Source organism: Notolepis coatsorum, assembly GCF_963971535.1.
Source record: "Notolepis coatsorum genome assembly, chromosome: 8".
Lineage (NCBI taxonomy): Eukaryota > Metazoa > Chordata > Actinopteri > Aulopiformes > Paralepididae > Notolepis > Notolepis coatsorum.
The window spans coordinates 100595551-100612135 of NC_140172.1; the positions used below are offsets into that span (position 1 = coordinate 100595551).

Genomic DNA, 16585 nt, shown 5'->3' on the forward strand with positions numbered 1-16585 from the left:
CATGTTTGTTGAATAAAAAAATAAAAGTAAAAAAAAATAAAACAATCCCGATCTTCGGAAAATCACGTGATCGGCCCCGATCCCGATCACGTGATCAGATCGGGACATCCCTAGGGCTTTATAAAAGCAGCAAAATGAACACAAATCTGTCAGTGCCGAGTCCGACCTCATCTTAAATAACAAACAGCATTGCTTGTTGTAATTAACAAAGAGAGGCAGAGTTGATTTTGCAAAAAAGAAAATATATATATAGGCTATATTCAAATTTTATTTTCATATTCGAATCCCATGCCCATCGAACGAAGCTTTGAAGCTCCGAAGTATTTAAGACAGCCCTAGTGATGACTGGATTACACTAAAATGCCTTTTTCTCGTCTTTTCCTGGAATTACTCAGAATCACCCAAACCATACTCATATTCAAAACGGTATAAAACGGAAATGTACGGATGAAAAAACAATCTGTTTTTTGCATGTTGACCAGAAGCAACTCACTGAAAGTCGACAGCGTTATTAGATCCATAGCTATAATATAAAATATAGTTTTAGGACTCGCAAGTCTGGCATTCTAAAACTATATCCATTGAATAAAGAATAAAGATCCAAATGTAAACAAATGTCTAGCCTCACCACAAAAGAAATAAAATAAAATACAAATAGACATGTTTTCATTCTCTAGTTGATTGACTGAGCTCTTGATACAAAGACTAAAACTAGACAGTAGGTAAATATGACGTTTTATTTGTTTTTGTTGTATTTTGTGGCTGTAACGTTGGTAATGTTTGTAAACATTGGAGTAAAATAATAGACTCATATTCTGCTTTAAAATGTGTTAAGAAAGTTCCAAAGGGCTTATTTTCCATTACCAGATCAAACTCTTATATACCCCATATTTATATGGTCAGAAAATCACAGATTTCGCTAAGTGACTGCAGTGATAAACATTTAATTGTACTACACACTGACATGAGCCTGCTGAGTTCCTCCCATCAGCAGATGACAGGTCAATATCTCAGCCAGGGGGCTAAATCTAACGACGTATCTCATCTTCATCTGTGTGAGAAAACCCTAACCAGCTGTTTTATCAGGCTACAGTGTTATGTACATGTGGGATCCGATTTATAGTGTATTTTAATAGAATAGAATAGATTAGAACAGAATGTTATTGCCACATGACCAAGTTAACTGCTTTCAGTACAGCATTTTATGACTTTATTCTAGGGCGATCCTCAACTACAGAAATTCTTAGTCGTGGATTTTGTCACTAATTATTTGGGCCTAAAAGAAAAAATGGTTTGTTTCCGGTTGCCGACCGACCCTGCCTATTTAGGTGCGACCCAATTTCTTTTGAGTTTAAAAAGAAATATATTAAAATAAAAAAATAAAAAAAATTATTTCTTTTTACAATAAAGTTTCATAGAAATCTTAGTCAAACCTTTAGTATTATGGATATTAAACATGCTGGCAGAGTACATGCATCCATGTTGTTGTGAACATTTTAATTAAATAAAGAAATTCCCTATCCATAGTAGGGCTGAACGATTAATAGATTTTTAATCGAAATCGCGATTTGAAATGATGCAATTAAAAATCGCCAAGCCTGCAATTAAAAAAATAAAATAAAAAATGATTTAACCAGGAAGTCTCATTGAGATACAAGATCTCCTTTGCAAGGGAGACCTGGCCAAGATGACAGCAATAACATTTGCAATACATCACACAGCAATAAAATGTGCATGTATACAATACATCACATGTAAACACAAAAACACAAAGCAGAATAGTCAGGGGTCAGCAACCTTTTTGACATGAAGTGCCTGTTTGAAATATAGTTGTAACTAGTGTGCCATATCAACAATATTCCATGCATCGTAAAAAACATTTCTCATAATCAGGTATTTTTAATGATAATTTTTACATTATTACATCATTATTGTTATTGTTATTATTAACAATATTATTATGATGGTTGTATCAACCCTAAATCTGAGCTGGGGCGGGGGTGCAATGCAGACAAACAGTTTTGCTTTACTGAGCTCCGTTATCTGGGGGCTGTAGTTGGTCACTTTAAGCTGCACACCGGAGCATCTTTTAATCCAGCTGTTTGCTGTTATCTGATATTTTCTGACATTTCGTTGATGTGTCGGCAGCGTCGCTCGACACTTCAAGCTGACATGGGGATATCTTTTATCCTTGATTTGATTGTCTCTTTGTTTGGCAAGCCTTCAAACAAAACATCTGAGCTACAGAGAAAAGCCTCCTTGATATACTCAACTTACAAAAAAGAACCTGTGGGAGGATTTCAACAAGATAAATGCGACAACAGTGCAAAATATTTCACTTATGTAATACAGATTTAAATTCACCAAGAGAGACCGGGGTGTCTAAGTGGATAATGGTCCTGTAGCCCATTCCATGCCCAAGGTGCGAAGCTTGAGAAAGCTGTTCCTAGCTAACCCTGCTCAAGACAGAGAAAACATCTGAGCTGAGTAAGGAAAGGGTGGGGGGGAGCGGGGCTCGGGGGGGGGGGGCATCTCTCTCTCTACTCCAACATCATCAACAATAGCCCCGGCAATTCTAAACAGCTTTTTTCCACCATACACCACCTCCTCAAACCCCAACCCCAGGCACACAGAGAGACCACTGAGAAGCGGTGTAATGACTTCATGTCATTCTTCACAGCCAAAGTTGAGGGAATCCGCTCTCTCCTCCCCGGCTCCTCTTCCTCACCTGCTCCACCTGCTGTCTTACAGCCTGAAGTCTCCCAGCTCCTCCGCTGTTTCAGTGACACCACGCAGCGTGAGGTCGAGGCCATCATCGGGAGGATGAAGTCATCCACGTGTGCTCTGGATCCCCTCCCCACAGCCCTGGTGAAAGCCAACATCCGCACTATTGGTCCCCTTATGACCAACACCATCAACCTCTGCTTGCAGGCTGGCCACGTTCCGCCTGCCCTCAAAACTGCCATCATTACCCCCCTCCTGAAGAAACCCACCCTGGACCCAGAGGCCCTCGTCAACTACCGGCCCATCTCCAACCTCCCGTTCATCTACAAGGTGCTGGAGAAGATAGTTGCGGAGCAGCTCCAAGCACACCTCAGAGACAACAACATCTTCGAGAAGTTCTAGTCTGGGTTCCGCTCTGCGCACAGTACAGAGACAGCCCTGGTCAGGGTAACCAACGACCTTCTGATGGCGACGGATGCTGGAACCCCATCCATTCTGGTCCTTCTCGACCTATCGGCAGCCTTCGACACTGTGGATCATTCCATCCTACTGGACTGTCTCCACTCCAATGTCGGACTCCGCAACCAAGCCCTTGGCTTGTTCCAGTCCCTCTTGGCTGGTCGGACTGAGTGTCTCCCTTGGAGGCGCAACATCCTCCAACCACCCCGTCACCTGCGGTGTCCCCCAGGGATCCGTCCTCGGCCCCCTGCTGTTCACCCTATACATGCTCCCCCTCGGCCGCATCATCAGCCGGCACGGTGTGTCGTTCCATTGCTACGCTGACGACACCCAGCTGTACATCCGGATCACACCATCATCACCTTCATCACCCCCCACACTGACCGCTTGCCTGGAGGAGACTAAGGCGTGGATGAACCACAGGTTTCTCCAGGTCAACAGTTCCAAAACACAAGCCATGCTGATCGGTACCCCACACCAGGTCCGGTCAACCACCATCACCACCATCTCCTTCTCCGGTCAGGACATTCCCCTCTCCACCCTTGTCACCAACTTGGGCGTGAAAATGGACCCCCACCTCACATACGAAACACACATCAAACACCTCTGCAAGACCTCTTTCTTTCACCTCCGAAACATCACTAAACTCCGTTAGACTCACAGGGGTCGTAACACTCACTCACCCTGGCATATTCCGAGAAACTCGGCCACGCTTTTGTTTCCTCCAGGCTGGACTATTGCAATGAACTCCTCATCGGGATCCCTAGTAAAAGCATTAAAAAACTGCAAACCATCCAGAATGTCGCTGCTAGGATCCTGATGAGGGTGCGCAAATATGATCACATCATCCCCACCCTCAGATCCCTTCACTGGCTCCCCGTGGAACACAGGATTGAGTACAAGGTCTCCCTCCTCACTCACCAGTGCGTACACAGTGGTGCCCCTGCCTATCTCAACGAACTCCTCACCCCCCAGTCCTCCTCACGCTCCCTCCGCTCCGGCACAGCCTACCTCCTCAAAGCCCCCAGGACTAAGCTGCACACCATGGGCGATCGAGCCTTGGTAAATGGTAAATGGCTGCTTTTTTATATAGCGCTTTTATCCAAAGCGCTTTACAATTTGTTATTGTTACTCACATTTTTTACCCATTCACTCACACATTCACACACCGACGGCGGAGGCAACCATGCAAGGTGCCAACCTGCTCATCGGGAGCAATTAGGGGTTAAGTGTCTTGCTCAGGGACACATCGACACGTTGCCCGGGAGGAGCGGGAATCGAACCGGGAACCTCCGGATTGCCAGACGACTGCTCTACCTCCCGAGCCACTGTCGCCTTCTGCTCTGCCGCACCCAGACTATGGAATGCTCTCCCCATCCACCTGAGAGCACCACAATCCGTCGTGGCTTTTAAAAGGGGCCTAAAACATTCCTTTTTAACAAGGCTTTTGCCTGAATTTTTCTTTTACTTTTATTTGTTACTTCTATTCATTTTATTATTATTTTATTTTATTTTACTTGTATGTTCTTCCATTTCATTGGTTGTTTTATTCATTTTTATTGTTTTTATTCATTTTAATTGTTTTATTCATTAAACTTTTTGTCTATATCTCCTGTAGCACTCTGAGATTCTCGCGAATATAAAGTGCGGTACAAATTGAATCTATTATTATTATTCAATTAATGTAGAACCTGGCCAAGCCTGGCAAAATCCGTCTGGGACTGTTGTATCATCATGGTTTATAGGGGTGGAACGGTATACATTCAAACCGTACACCGTTCGGCACGACCTCCACGGTTCGGGGTATGGATTGGGTGTATTGTTCGGTTATAACGGTTAGCCTTGAGCTAGGCTAACGTTATGTTAGCCATATTTATATTTGAATTATATGTTTTTTGTTTAATGCCCTGTTTTATGTTGAAACTAGTGCTGTCAGGCGATTAAAAAAATTAATCTAATTAATTACAAGATTTGTAATTAATTAATCTAATTAATCGCATTTTAATAGCATAACCATTTTATGCTTGATATTCTATATTCTATAATCATATTTCAAATTGCATGTGTCCGGATGGCAGAATTCAGTACTGTATCTACAAAACCTTCTGTTTAATCATCTTCCATCTATTAATTTGCTTAGATTTTTCAGGTCTGGTCAATTTGAGCATGGTGTTATTCACAGTCAAAGATACAAAAAAATTTATTGATATTCTCATTTGGTTCATTACAATTTACTCAAAATAAAATGTCCAATCAATCACCGCACAGATTGATTGATTGAATGAAAATGTTATTAACATATTGCAGAATGGGTACAATACAGTACGACTCAATACAAGACGAAAGTCTTTCTCTGGTCTGCATCCCCTTAACAATTGTGTGTATTGAGCTGTACTGTATTGTACCCATTCTGCAATCTGTTAATAAAGTTTTCAATCAATTCAATCAATACACACAATTGTTAAGGGGATGCATGCAGACCAGAGAAAGACTTTCGTCTTGTTTACATCAGGGTCCCCCATTTTCAATTCATAATGAATTGTAAGTAAGGGTGCAACTTGCACCGTGCAATCCATTCTTTGTGGATCTAGCCCACAGTATTTCTGACACTGGGAATACATTCCCTGAGATTCATAGATGTCCCTAGAATCAGATACCAAGAACATGCAAATGGACTATATTAAAAAAGAAATCTGTAAATGTGTATTCTACATTCGTATGGAATGAATGAGATAAAAAAAATAGTATAAAAAAAAAAAAATGTAATTAATTTTGAGTTAATTTTCATAAAGCGATAATTTGCTGTGTAATTAATTAATCTAATTAACGCGATAAACTGACAGCCCTAGTTGAAACTTGTGTGCCGTGTTGGTCAGGACTCCCTGGAAGAAGAGATCTTGTATCTCAATGGGACATTCCTGGATAAATAAAGGATAAATAAATAAAAAATAAAAGTAAATAACTTTAGCCGTGAGCACCAACTTTAGCCGCAAGCTAACCGTGGAAACAAACGCTCACAGCGAAGTGACTCCACGACACCAGTTCCATTTGAGGAAGGGGGGTATATTGACAAAGCTTGACAACAGAGGTTGTGTCTGTCTGTGTTCAATAACAAGCCAGGAGACTATAGCGTGTGTGTGTCAACTGCGTCTGTTTACATCCTGGTCCCTGCTGGGACGTACCAACTCGACACACCACTGTGGGGGGGGGGGTTATATAACATTCCCCATTCCCTTGTAACATCTCCTTTTTTTTGTTGATAACAACAGTTACAACATTCCTTAACACTTTCAGTGCCGGCCGCGTTTTCCTTTTTACCCTCTTGAATGCCGCCACCCACTTCAATGATAGCGTTAAAAACGCATAATCTATGTTTTAAATTATGGCTATGTGTCTAATCTGCCCGTCGCTTATCAATGACTTGTTTGCAGTCAACATTGTCGAAACGGATTGTTTTTTAATCGGTTCATATCCTTTTTATAGCATTTTCGAAAAGCTATCGTTTTCTCGAAAATATCCGGAAAATAGAAAGATTCCGTCATAAATGGCATTTATTGGAATATTCTCGAATACACTAGACACGTTGTCATTTGTCGGCCTATTTATGAATCATTTTCAAATAAACGCTAGATTATCGATAGTATATGTATACTTATGCACGCTATAGACGCGAGCTGAGAAATCGATTCTCTTATTTCCTCAACAGCACACACACACACACACATATACACATACGGGACACGCTGTTATCTCAGTGAAAATAGCTCCGATTATCCTAAAACTGGTAACATAAACTCAGGGCACGAAATTGGAGCCTGCCACCCGCCATTGGCGGGCCGATTTTCGGTTTGGCGAGTGACACTGAGAGTAGGGCTGGGCGATATGACGATATTATATAAATATCGGGTACAGTTCATTAAGGATACACTTTTTAAACGTATCGTGGATATCGTGATGTTTTGCCCAAGAGGCTTGTGTTGCGTCAATCTGGTCCACACGTTGACACTTTTGAACAGCGCCGCCCCACACACACACTACTGCATCAAAAGTTACTACTTATGATAACAAAGGCATTCGTTTTGTGGCATTGACGTTATATAGTTACACTTTCAATAACATCAGCGTATTTACATAGCAACGACCGAGGTCAACCTAGATATAGCAAGCATTAGCCGTTCATATCTCAGCCCGTGCTGACTCCGTTGTGCCCATTCTGCGGTCTGTTAATAACGTTTTCAATCAGACAGATGTATGGAAAGGCTTTTATTATAACATCCGTTGCAGTAAAATCATTATGCCTCCAGTCGTTTAGTCATTCTGCAGAGCTCAAAGCTAAACGTCGGCCGCGCCGAGCTACCGCTGCCATTGTTGTTTTCATTGAGCTCTCCAATGGCGGAAGTAAAAAATGACGCTTGCCGAATGACGCTTGCCGATTGGTGCTAAGAACAGCAGGGCGGGTGCAAGCGATGTGACGTAATTGGCAGACGCGACTGTCAATCAAAATGATTCTGTTTGCCGACTGAATGAATATAAACGTTATTAACAGATTGCAGCATAGGTACAATACAGTACAGCTCAATACAACAACAGTCAACAGTGGACTGGAGGATGCAGACCAGAGAAAGACTTTCGTCTTGTTTACATCAGGGTCCCCCATTTTCAATTCATCATATTTCATATCTAAATCATATAATATCTCATTGCTAAATATATGCAATATATAATCTAATAATCCAATAATCTAAATCTAATATATAATATAAAAATGCTAAATGCATGGGTATTTTATTTTGTCTTTAATGTTAGCTTGCAAACTCAAATACTGTCTTGGTAAGCCTCATAATGAATTGTTTGGGGAAAAAAAGAAAAACATCGTGATGCGTATCGTGTATCGCCGAAAGGTCAGAAAATATCGTGATATCATATTTAGGCCATATCGCCCAGCCCTAACTGAGAGGTCTGCCCGCCACCTGGCATGTAGTTCATATCGATACTCTTATTTTGAAAATCCTGTGCGGGTCTCATTCCCGCCCCAAGCGCAGCTCCAGTCATAATATCGATGGCTCCGGCAGTTAGCAACATTCGGTTCATATGATACTCTTATTTTGAAAAAACCCGTGGCAACGAGTCATATCCGCCCCAGTCCGTGCTTCAACCAGCACCAGCAACCTGTCTGCGGACCTCCGTGAGCTACCGTTACTGTTTAAACAATGACCCAGTCAACTATTCACTTTTAGTTTAATACATGAGGCATTGTCTTTAGGTATCTAGCTGGCTAGCTACTGATAGCTGCTGATATCAACAAATGCTCCAGCAATAGTCGAGTGCATGATACCTCTGTTCGCTCGGTAGGCAATGTTAGCTCACGTTAGCTCTATATGTCCCAGTAAACTAAATAGTTTACAGAGGCGTTGTCTTAACGTTATCTAGCCGGCTAGCAGTAGCTACAGATAGCTCCTGATATCAATGTCTTATAACATTGATTCAATGCGTATTCGAGCTGAGGGCATGCTGAATGTGATTTGACCAAAGCACAGTATACCAATAGGGTCCAGCTGCAGCGCCGGAGAATCCTGGCTGCATCTGGAGGCTACTAAGTATACACACAGACAGTGGAGCTGTTTGCAGATAGCGAGAAGTCACTTCAGAGAGAGAGAGAGTACAAATTTAACTCTGGCCTCTTTAAGTGTCTATTCTTCAATGTAATAGCTTATCTACTTGAAATGTACTGAAAAAATGCGTATTTTTTTGGCCGGTAAGAAATATGCTTTTCCCATCTACCCGCCACTGGCCGATGAGTCAAAAAGTTAATTTCGTGCCCTGCATAGACTCCTTACCTTAGATCAGATGTTCTCCAAAAAGATTATTCCAATTCCTGATCGCCATTCCAAATATCGATCGCGTTTATTGATTGATTATTGGCTGCTGTAAATATATATTCCAGGCTGCTTTCCATCTCGCGATCACTTCCCTCTTCATCAGATCCCTCGCCAGCATAGTGGAGCCAGTAGGCTCCCCCCCCCCCACAGATCCACCAGTCTAATCGAATGGCTTGCAGACTGCAGTTACACAGGGATAGACGATAGGGGGCGGTATTTTCCCATCGGAGCTCCTAGAGGGGCTGCTGTACCAACGGGAGACTCGGTTGATGAAATATGAATTCAGATCGCTAATAAAAAAAAGAAACGACAATTTGCGTCGTCAGCACTCAACGGGGGGCATGAAATAACGACATAACACGTCGCTGACTCGCTGGCACTCAAAGTGTTAATGCAAATTATTATTAATACAAGAAACCCTATAAACATCCTTATTTAAAACCCTAATAATCTTTTCTGTGACTTTTCCTTTTTGATAAGAAAGTCTAGTGCTGTTTGAGCATATGCATACTTTGTTGATGGCCTTTGTCTATAATGTGGCCACAAATATAGAAAGGTTTAATTATTTTGTTTGTTTGCACTAAGTTAATACGTTGACAAATGTAGCCTATATTTTTCAGTCAATTCGGTCTTTGTGTGCCAAACATTATGCAAACCGCTGTAAATCTCTTTTTATTTTTTGTATTTTTTTATAAATGAGAAGCATGTTTACATTTTGAGTGTTACATTTTTATTTATTTATAAAAAACAACGTATATCGAACCGAACCGAAGACCGTGACCACAAAACCGTGATACGAACCGAACCATTGATTTTGTGAACCGTTCCACCCCTAATGGTTTAGCTTGTGTACCACATAGTTGTTGGTGTGAATTTGTAACGGTTACCTAGGCTAGCAACCAGAGTTTACAAGAAATGCAATGGAGACACAATATACCATACCATGCTAAACCATGGCTAGCCCCAGCCAGGTTGAACATAGCTAATGGAGACAAGGCATTGTTGGTCAACTACTGTTGACTGGGACTGCCCTAGTATATTCTGGCCACGGTCAGATAATAAACTAAAATGGCACTCAAGAGAGATACAACGGCATTACAGAACAGTCAATTTATGAATGAGCCCTCGAGTCACGAATACTTAGAAAGATACAATGTGATTCGAGCCTGACTCATTGTAAAATTCTGTCGTCCGGGTAGACCTCCTCCCATCAACTTCATCAACAAACAAGATGTGGTGCTAGGGTGAATCTCACATCCATCATCTAATGCATTGTCTCCATTAGCTATGTTCAGCCTGGCTGGCGCTAGCCATGGTCTAGCATGATATGGTCGGGTTTTTCTCCATTGCGTTTCTTGTAACTTCTCCAGTTGCTAGGCAACCTTTAAAAATGCACACCACCAACTGTGGTACACAAGCTAAACCCATGGTAATACAACAGTCCCAACTGGTTTTGTGGCCAGGTTGTGAAAGGTTTGGCCAGGTTCTAAAGACAATGGAGACGCTCACTGTGTGCCAGACAGGCCACAGCACCGCTAAACCCTGGCTAGTGGAGACAAGACATTACACCGGTTCCTGACAGGGAGCGAGCGAGCGAACTAGAGACGAAATCGCGCGCGACACTGTCCTGATATGAGGCGGCGCGTGTCCGAGTGTGTCTGTGTGTGTGTGTTACTTGGAAGCACACGTGGGGGGGGCCTGCGATTCTTGACCAATAAAAAGTGTTTAGGGGCGGGACTCGGCCGCGTAATCGCTCAACTAGAGACACAGCGAGCGAATATCTGAGGGGTGGACGACATCGCTGCTCAGTTCGCTGTCGCTTCCGGCAGGTCAGGATAGTCTGATTGAAACGAATACATTTTAATCATTTTCGCAATCACGCTCGCTCGCGTCGCTCCCTGTCAGGAAGGGGTGTTAGGCTGTGGTTTTCAACGTGGGGTCCAGGAACCGTCCTTGAGAGGGTTCCAGGGGGCCCCCAGAAAAACAAGGAATAGTATAATTTCACTATTTCATTCACAAGGGTCTTAGGACAATGACAAATTGTATAAGAGTGACTATTCTGATGATCATAGATTAGATCGTGGTATCTCAGCTACAGAATTCTGGATAGTGTCATATCTAACAACAAAGATCTTATCAGATAGGAGTCCCTGAGATAATGTGTAACAATTCAGGGGTCCTTGACATGAAAAATGGTTCAGAAGCACTGAGCTAAGGTATGGATATCATCTCGAGAGGCTGAAAGCCCGGCTGAAGCAACGTGTTTCATCTCCAAGGCCAAAGATCATTCCCAGATATGGGAAGAAGAAAAATGTGAATTGGTCGACTTCCAGTTGTCCCATTAGGATCTTCCTTCAGTGACTCATCCTTAAATGCTTTTTTCTTTTTTGGATAACCATTACATGGTTTTCCCCCTCCAGGTTTATGACTTGCAATGGAATAAAAAAAGATAACAAATGTAAACTCATGTTTCACTGCCACAGACTATCACTACTTCTATAAGGAACTCACTCAATCGACATGAGAGTGAAAAATATCTTCAATCCCCAAAAATATACAACCAAAGCCAGTGGTAGGGCAATCTTTGTGCCCAGGGGTGCAGTCGTAATATGGGCGGAGGCCAAACGGTATCCTATTATTATGCAAAGTCTAGGCACTTATCACCTAGACTTTGCATAATAATAGGATGCGCGCACTTCGAAGCCCAAACGCCGTTTGACCGCGGTTGCCCAGCACTGCACCACTGTTTGTGCCACGGGGGGCACTACACTCCTGCATCGGGCCTACAAATACCTCTTTCACAAGTCCTTTCAGAGTTCTCACAATCTCAACATCTGGGTCAGTTGACTTCAATCTGGAGGACTCAATTGAAAAACTGCAATAATTCTGCATATTGAGGAGCGGAGGAAGCATAGCCCCTTTTGTTGTGCCTGCAGCCGCTCGTCAGAGGAGGAACAGCGTTGCATTGTGTGTCCATCAGATGAGGTCAGGTAGCGCTCCATCGAGCAGGAAGTGGGTTGTGTGTCTCAGTGGGCATGCTGAGGAGTGGTGGGTGGTGGTCAGCCACAGAGCTTCTATATACTATGGCTTATGATCATCCTCCACTAAGGCAACAGAATTGTCTCTATGTCTCGTACTCTCGTCATTTGACTTGCTGTTACAGAGGTATGTTTCGAAATCGCAAAATGCTAAAATGCAGAAGTGAAAGCTAATGCGGCCATATTAAATACCTGAAGCCTTCGTTGAAAGAGCGTATCCTGTTTTCAGTGGCCAACCATCTATCATTTCTTGTCAGCTTCTACGTGTGCCAAAACATCATTAGGAAATGTCAAACCACGGGAGCGGCATGCATTATTAAATATTCACTGCGAGTCCAATCTTAGGATGATACTCACCCACAGAAGTATAATGATACACTGTAGTCCACTACTAGGAAATAAATTGATGTGGCCCTGATCTAACCAAAAGTAAGGCGTAATCTCTGGCCCTCAGGAGCTGACCCGGGCTGTGTGATCTCTGCAGTGCCCAGAGTTGAAATCAAGCTACAGTAGAGTGCATGGGAGCTTGTTTGTAGCTGGGGGGAAAAGGTATACTCCACTGTCTATCAACACTACGTCAGATGCAGCCTAACATGATGCATTGCATAGTGTGAAGTTGTCATATCCATTTTTGCATATATTTGTTACAACGTATTGTTTGTGTTGAAGTGTACGCATACGGTTGACTCACTGTTGAGCCAACATTTTGCCTTTTTGTTTGTATGTTTGTATTTGATTACATGATGTGGCTACATGGCTCTACAGAAAATGTCCATTGCTCAGATGAACAGAATGCTCATAAAATCAATAGAAGTCTACATCAATTCAACAACATAATCTATCCTGATATTTTTTTTTCTCATATGGATGGGCTGATTTCCATGCAGGAGAACTGCTTTTACTCACAAATTGCATTTGAGGTAAGTGCCTCCAAAATGCATTAGCGGGGATCGGTGGAGGAGGTAAAATCTAACAACTCCCGCTCAGTGGCTCCTAAAGAGGACCAGGGGGGTCTCTATCACTGACCCGGTAATCCTAAAACAGACGGGTTGACTCAGATTCCCAGTGGAGGCTGAGGAAGGGGCGAGGATTAAGTGGAGGTGACCCAATCAAGACAAGGTTGGAGCAGGAGGAAAAAACAGGGATTTACAAAGAAAAAACAAGGATTTGAGAGGAAGAGAAGGCTAGTCTGTGTGTGAGAGGGATTGATTTGTGGAGGGGGGGTTGCACTAAATTGAGGGAGGACTGAGGGATGCTAATGGCGAGGTTTCCCTGGGTGGGGATGAAAGGTTGTAAGGGCACTGTGACCAGCCGGGGCAGTTTGAAAGGCAAACATGCCTCCCTCTTTCATTCACTGACACACACACGCGCGCACACACACACACACACACACACACACACACACACAAACAGTACACGTCATATGGGTAAAAGATTATGGCCTCTTTCATCAAAATGCTACTATTACTTTCTGGTTTGTCTGTGGTGGATGTCCAAGATTGGACTGGTCTGAGCAGTCACATGATTGATTGATTGATTGAAAACTTTATTAACAGATTGCAGAATGGGTACAGTACAAACACACAATTGTTAAGGGGATGCAGACCAGAGAAAGACTTTCGTCTTGTTTACATCAGGCCGGGTCCCCCATTTTCAATTCATCATAACATTTATGACATACACGACATACAGATATATATGGCCACACTTTATCTATTTAAATTGCACTTGAGATTTTATTTACTGGTTTATTTACGAATAACTGCCGGTGGAATCGTTTTTAATTAGTTACGCTCCTTGTCGTCTGTGACTATGACCTTGTCACCTCGAATATCAAGCAAACGTTCGGTGTAAAGTTGACTACAAACAACAACATGTACTGCGTGCGTGCGCATTGATGCTGTTTGTCCTCCAAGGTGACTTCCAACGGACAGGTTGGTCGCTTTACACGGATGGAGTTCGTTATTAATTACTAAATATGTTCAGCGCAGGGTTTTAATGGTAGCGCGGCATTATACAGATACATTTGAAGGGGTAGGAAAATGTCCAAATGATCGCAGTTAACTAATTTAAATGTGTCCACACACATGCCAATTTAATTATGTGACCAGAATCGAAACTACAAACTACTAGTAACAATTAGCTTGAACTTTTTAGGAAAATATATAATAACATTATATATTATAGTATAGCCTAAATTATTGAACCAAAAGACTTTAGCATCCGAGAAAACACGTGGACTGGTGCATCCACTTCGCATCTCATTCAAACGAGCACTGCGTTCCAAGTACAATGTTTTCTACAAAACTTTACAATTGAGGGGGGGGGGGGGGGTAGAAAAGCCAAAACTATCTATTAAAAAAAAAGATAAAACATTTTTACTCACCATTCCGGCTCAGGAAACAAAGAAGGAACGTCAATATAACCGACTTCTCTAGGAAAGCCATGTTGTTGTTGCTACTCTCGTGTTACTACCGTCCAGTCCAGACTCCAGGTTGAAGTGGTCCGCGCGCGGGAGGAGGGAGAGAGGGAGCCGGTCTGGCGGCGAGCTGTGGGCTTTGTGAGCGGAGAGGGAACACCGGGGCGGGAGGGGGGCGGCAGACAGGCAGTGAAGGGGAGTCGAGTTGCACAAAAGTCTCAGTCTGACGGATTTTTTCCCGTTATATACTTACATTACATACATACACGATATGAGGATAAACTCTTCACTGGATAACTCCAGCTATAAAATTTATTTAGAGTTGGTTTTAATAGACAACAACCCCCCCCCCCACCACCAGTTTGTTGGGGTCGTCTAAACGGTATGCTATTACAAAAAAGTATAGCCTATAATTAGGTTATAATAACCTAAACTAATATGTCTATATCTATGTACTAAAACATTTCAAGTGGTATCCTGCTTTTAAACACCAGCAGCAGTTTAGTTCAGAAGATACTGCAAAGAAAGACATACAATTACAAATGACTGCTCCATGACCCCACCCCACCCACCCAACCACCTCCAACCTAAAACGTGCCATTCTCTCTCCTCCTGTGTTCTGCTATTGGGCTCCGCCAACCCCTGCCCTAACATACAAAACATACAGTACTGTTACATCCAGACATTTATGACATACAAGATATACAAATATACAGTACTGTTTAAGAGACAGAGTTTCTAAAAGACAATATACATTTGAGGGGGAAGAAACTGGGGAGACCGGGGCACAGTGGATCAGAAATCTTATATTTCAGCATTTTTCCTGGCTTGATGACAGCATGGTTCTGGTCTACTGTGGAATTGATAGCAGAATATGTTCTCTATAAAACATGTCTATCATATCCTGCCAACTGCCAAATATGAGATGCTGAGATGGGGTTGAATGTAAAAATATATTTGATCCACTGTGCCCCAGTAACGGGGTACAGTGGATCACTTAAGAAACCAGAAATTTTACATTTGATGGTACAAAACGGGGATTACCTTTCAATTCTTCACAAAAGTGTGTTGCCTGGAAATTAAACACATTTTCAGATATGGATTAACCAGAGGCACACACTGATGACATCATCAAGGCATTCCTGTGTACAAGTTTCTATAAATAGCCACTGATTCACTGTGCCCCTTGATCCACTGTGCCCCGGTCTCCCCTACATTGGAGGGGGGGGGGGGGGGTTGGACATTTACCGGGGCTAGTTTCGAATTGCAGCCTCCCGTAGGTGCTCTTTGAGAGCGGTTTTGAAAGTGGGTAGGGATTCACATTTTTTTACGGCTGTGGGTAGGGCGTTCCACATTGTTGTGGCATAATTACTAAACGTGTTTAGTCCCTTGTTTGAGCCGAATCTGGGTTGAACATGATTTGTGTGGAACTCCCTCTGGTGTTGTGGTTGTGGTATTCACTGACCTTTGGGAAGTATTTCAACATGTACATGGGTATCTTAGTGGTGTAGTGTATCTTGTAGACCAGGCCCATTGCAAGTTGCTGTACTCTGTCGTCTACTCTAAGCCATCCTAGGTTGTCAAAATGGGCAGGGTGGGGTGGGTTTTAGGAGTAAGGTCAAGCAGTAGTCTGACTAATTTGTTTTGTGATGTTTATAGTCAAGTTAGACCGCGCTCACAAGTTCTCACACTGGGTGCTGTAATCCCATAAAGTTCAGTATATCAAAGCAGGGTAGCCGGACCAGCACTCACAGGTTCAATGTTTTTTAATGGCAGCCTGAATCAAAAGCAGACATGTTTCGGACAATGTCCTTCTTCAGTGGTATGGCTAGCCATTTTGTGATGTTTGTAATCTTGTTTTTAGTGCCTTTGAGTTGCTTTGGTACCATGAGGTGCAAGCATAGTCGTAGTACCCTTGAATGAGTGCTCCTGTTAGAGTCTTCAGGGTATTCTTGTTTACCAGAGAGGAGATCCGGTACAAGAATCTTGTTTGTTGGTTGACTTTTTTGATTACATTGGTTGCCATTTTGTCACAGGAAAGATTTGCCTCTAGGATGGAACCCAGT

General features: G+C 42.6%; 1 protein-coding gene across 2 annotated transcripts in view; it reads right to left on the reverse strand.

The window, feature by feature from the left end:
* The window catches only part of mcama (melanoma cell adhesion molecule a), a 198302-nt gene extending 183683 nt beyond the window's left edge, over window positions 1-14619 (reverse strand). For both annotated transcript variants that reach the window (XM_084320261.1, XM_084320262.1), the window contains exon 1: window positions 14487-14619. In XM_084320261.1, the coding sequence (XP_084176387.1) occupies window positions 14487-14547 (61 nt within the window). In that variant the 5' untranslated portion in view covers window positions 14548-14619. The remainder of the gene's footprint in view (window positions 1-14486) is intronic.
* Between the last annotated feature and the right edge of the window lie 1966 nt (window positions 14620-16585).